The sequence below is a fragment of the Necator americanus genome, chromosome III (assembly GCF_031761385.1).
Source record: "Necator americanus strain Aroian chromosome III, whole genome shotgun sequence".
Lineage (NCBI taxonomy): Eukaryota > Metazoa > Nematoda > Chromadorea > Rhabditida > Ancylostomatidae > Necator > Necator americanus.
This window is the reverse complement of record NC_087373.1, coordinates 4,957,072-4,961,677: the sequence shown is the minus strand read 5'-3', so window position 1 is coordinate 4,961,677 and position 4,606 is coordinate 4,957,072. Positions and strand designations below refer to the sequence as shown.

At 40.4% G+C, this 4,606-nt stretch overlaps 1 protein-coding gene across 2 annotated transcripts; it reads left to right on the top strand.

The window, feature by feature from the left end:
• Nucleotides 1-413: 413 nt before the first annotated feature.
• Nucleotides 414-4,153, top strand: RB195_008645 (uncharacterized protein; the record flags this gene model as incomplete). Of its 2 annotated transcripts, XM_064195240.1 has the most annotated exons (7): nt 414-428; nt 487-575; nt 931-1,042; nt 1,347-1,442; nt 3,063-3,116; nt 3,181-3,315; nt 4,040-4,153. In XM_064195240.1, 7 exons carry the CDS (start codon nt 414-416, stop codon nt 4,151-4,153), a joined length of 615 nt encoding a protein of 204 aa, XP_064046385.1. The 2 variants fall into 2 exon arrangements, with proteins under 2 accessions (XP_064046385.1, XP_064046386.1); XM_064195241.1 differs by lacking the exon at nt 414-428 and having other exon boundaries at nt 478-575.
• Between the last annotated feature and the right edge of the window lie 453 nt (nt 4,154-4,606).

The following is a 4,606-nucleotide window of genomic DNA, read 5'->3' as shown; positions in this document are numbered from 1 at the left end:
TCCTGAACATTATGCGTGTAACATGAGCTACGTAACTTTGTTTCTTTGAAAAGCTGAACCAATTTTCTTAAAAAAAAATCAAAGATAACGGACTAATCATACAGATCAGGATTATCGAAGCCCTCCTATCTTTTCCTATCTACTCATTTCGTTGAAAATTCTACTATTTTTTGCTACCGTAATCTTCTGGATTGAGAAAGATGGAAAGATATCCTGTTTGCAGAAAGAAATTTGTCACAATGCAAACTCGTGCTTTCTTTGTTTTCCGAACCAAGCAGAACGTGCAATCAAATCCTAGATTCTGGTTCATTCTGCTCTTCTTTTGTACGACTCGCACATTCCTATCGCTTCGGAATTCTCTCTGCATTTAAAGCTGGGAAAAAAAAAGCCAATTCTACTTTTTTTTCCAGTCAATGATTGTATTGAAGGTGATTTTGTTGATACATCGTTTTTTCTCGATAAAAGTGCTAGCAAACAATGATTCAGACGCGGTCTTGCACTTTCTTTATTGGTGATGAAAAGGAGATTATTCCTGATACGGTTCCGGAGACGACATTTCCTCTTATCGGACACTGGTAAAAAAAATTGTCCGCCGTCATATTCACGTATGTCTTGCCGACCGCTTCAACATTTTCATGGCGAACATATATTTCTTAGCATATTTATTGTCTACCGTATCGTCGATTTATCGCCAGTAATGCACAATTGGGTTGATTCCTACGCGCACACGCACGTGCTAGTATCGCAATCACTAAGAAATGGCTAAACGTTTGTCAAAATCTATTTATATTCCATTTTTGCTGACTTTTCCCTGGTTTTTCATGCATTTCTGTTTTGTTTTGTTTCTTTTGTTAACTTCTTTGTTGAAGTTTGTTGAATTAATTTAATCTCTGCTTCTTCAATTTTTTTTGTCTTACTTTTCTTCTTCAGCGTCGTAAGGATGTACAGAGCTTATGAGGAATACCTGGAATACGTGGAACGTCCCGCTCCCGGACCTACTGCTCCGCCGGTTTCAAAATTCTCTAACGAGGTTTTCAATCCGGTAAGGATTTCCTTCGTTATCCAATAAACCGAATAAAACGAAGAAACTTGCAAAAAAAACCAAGCCTAAAAAAAAACTTCAAAAAATCAAAAAATCAGCAGCAGCGTTCTTGAAAAAAAAAAACCATTCTTTCTGTGCGTAAGTACGAATAAAACATCATCAACATCAATAAGAGGATGTAGAGATTAAAAAATTGTTTTTCTGCATATTTGACCTTGACTGATTTGATTTTCTTTTATTTCATATTTGATTTGCATTTATGAAGAGTATTTTCAAAGAGAGATGTCGGTTTTTTTTTTCAAAGACGAACCCCGTTGAATTACCTATAAGTGGTTTTGGGAATGGACATCGACTACGAGTCGTCCTTAAAACATTGGACAAAAGGAACGAACAATTCTCTGTGAGTGAATTTATTTGTTCTCTTTTTCCACCGAAAGCAATTGAATATGTGTGTTAAATAATTTTTTTTTACAAGAAATCAACTACATCGATTATCCGACGGAAGGGAAATACGAGTATGAGTGTAGATAAATTAGCGTAAGGACTGTAATATAATTTTAAACGAGGGATGATCATCCATTTATTTTCTTTAAAAAAATAATCTCGGCATAGTAAGGTGTTGTATAGTTTTTTTTAATACGCTGTAGGCAAGGTTGTTAAAAGTATCACATCATGAATGGGATAGTACGGGTTTCAGGTGGGTTATGCCTATACGAGGTCGTAAATTGTGGATAACAAGGTGATTCCGTTCATTTCTTCCTAATTGCTGTAAAAAAACAGCTCGGAAGAGCTGACGCGCTCCAATACAACTCTTCGTGGATAACAACGTCCCAGAACGCTCGAAGCCGTATCTTCCGGGCCGTTTTTTTTTTCATGGCAATTAGGAAGAGATGAACGGAATCACCCACTTCCCCACAATCTACGACACCGTCTAGGCAGAACCCACCTGAAACCCGTATCACCTCAGATTCGTGGGCTTCCTATCACAAGAACTCCTTGCCAACCTTGAGAGCTGGATGGGAGCACGCGGTGGCGCATTGTTTTCCCGTCCGTGGTTATCGCACATCCTACCAAGAACGGGTAAAAAGCGGTTGGAAGGGGGGGGGGGACTCAGTCAGTGTCATTCTTATTTCTGGAAGTAAATAACTAAATAGTAGTCGGGGGCCTAAAACCTAAGCGTTAGTCTTAGAGGATTTATAACATGTGAGCTAAAGTCACTAAGAGAAAAAAGGTAAGATAGAGCGTCCAAAAATAAGAACGCGGTTAAGTGGTCCCCAACTAGGTTTACCCCTAAGAGTCATGCCTCGCTTTTTATAATGTCCATGGGACCATCATAAATCGCGATGACTTCAATGTTATTATTGTCTTTGAATAAAAGGGACATTTACGTTTGTCTCACTGTGTGTTTCTTTCAAAACCTTCTGGAACTTTCTTCTATACTCTGGCAGTTCTTTCCATGGATGACCCAAGTTTCATCGACTTATCTTAGTTAACAGCGATCCATCTTGCGAAAGTTACTTTCGTCCTTAGAGGCATCACCCCACAAATCTGAGGTGGTACGGATTTCAGGTGGAGTATTCGTATACGGGATCGTAGATTATGGAGAGGAAGGTGATTCCGTCCATTTCTTCCTAATTGCCGTAGAAAACGACCCGGAAAATACGGCTTCAGGCGTTCTGGCGCACTATTTTCTACAGGGAGTTCGACTGGAGCGCGCCAGCCTTATTCGGCGCCGTATCTTCCCGGCCGTTTTTTTACGGCAGTTAGGAAGAAATGGACGGAATCATCCCCCTCTCCATATTCTCCCATCCCGTATACGAATACTCCACCTGAAATCCGTACCACCGTACCCCATTCGTGGGGTGATACCTTTAATGCTCGCACATAGTGAACATAGAATCTCTTCCAAATTACAGGATATCCAAGAAATAAAGTCTTTTTCTATAGCTATTCATTTTTATTTCAATAAAATTAAAAAAAAATAAAACAAAGGTGAGAACATTGAAATAGTTGATTTCAGGTCAATCTTAAGAACGGAGATGACATTCTGCTCCACTTTAATCCTCGTCTAAAGGTATATATTCTTCCAGAAAATTCTATATTTCGCATAATTTCCGACGAACTAATGCTATTCCCAGGATAACGTGATCGTTTTCAACTCTTTCTCAAATGGGGAATGGCAACATGAGGAACGACCATCGATTGTGTTTCCTTTTGAAAGGAAAAAGATCTACACCATTGAATTTGTCGCTACCACTGATAGCTCTGCCCTCGTACGAGTTTCTTTTTTTGCCCCTTAAAAGGACGAGTTTTCCGCTGTTATTTATATGTTATATGGGAATTGTTTTCGCTATAGTAGCCGCTTTGAATCCTAGTTTTTTTGGCGAATTTAAAACTACGATAGCTCTCTTTACATCATTGGGGACTACACATCACTGCAATCGTGCCACTATCATAGTTTCTTGTCGTATAGGCAAAGGAAACAGCTCCATTTTTGGGGTACAGTACATCGGCAGTACGAAAGCAAGTCCGCAGTCGCACTAATTAAGCGCTTTACCACTAGAAGTCAAAGACAGCATAGCGCAGTACGGCGGAAGTGACGATGTTGGCATCTCATCAGGAAAAGATAGTTTTGGGTGTATGAAATACGAATGTAAGCGTGTTTACACTCAATTTTCACAAATCCGTAGGAAAAACTGCGTGAGAAACTAGTTTCCTGTGCGAGTTTCCCTACGTGGCACCTTGCAACGCATCAGTCTTCTACCCGCCTTTGCGAGGAAGCGGATGGAATAAAACCTATAGATAGGCTGCTGAGGGAACAGGCGCTTATGCAAAGATGGTGTAAGAAGGTGCCTCGTAGGAAAAATCGCGCACGAACACTACTTCTCATCCCGTTTTTCAGGACAACTAGGGTATTTGAACTGAGGAGAGATCCGAATATTTCGTTCTGAATTTTCTTGCTACCCTCTACTCGTTTATGAGCTCTATTCATTGCAGATTTACGTGAACGGCCGTTTCCTCTACGAATTTCGTCAGCGTGAACGCGGTCAACGGGCTTCTTCGGTTGAAATTCATGGAGATGTTTATATTCATTCCGTGCATGTCTCGTAATTTGTTTACAATTACGAGAGTGTTTTTTTTGGAAAATCCTTCCAAGAAGTAATAATAAATTGTTTTAAAAAAGACGACTTGCTAGTGCACACTTAATCACAATTATTTGTATTTTTCAATGGATCAACTTGCTGTCAAATCCACCTACTGCTAATTCTGTTGTGCTTACGCACTTACGCTTCTTTACAGGCTTCATATCACGAATCTGACGTGGTGAAGGAACCGTGGGAAAATTAGAGATGGGGTTGTGAATTGCAGGATCCAGGGTGGTTCCGCTCACATTTCCCTAATCACCGTAAAAGACGACTCGGAAGACTCTTTTATCACGATGATTTCTGTTGCAACGCCCGCCCCCCCCCCCCCGCTGTGTACGCATCGCGCCGCATCCAGGTGCGAGCGGTCCAGAATTAATGAAGTCTCCTCGCCAGCCTGTTCACTGAAAATCAATGGATA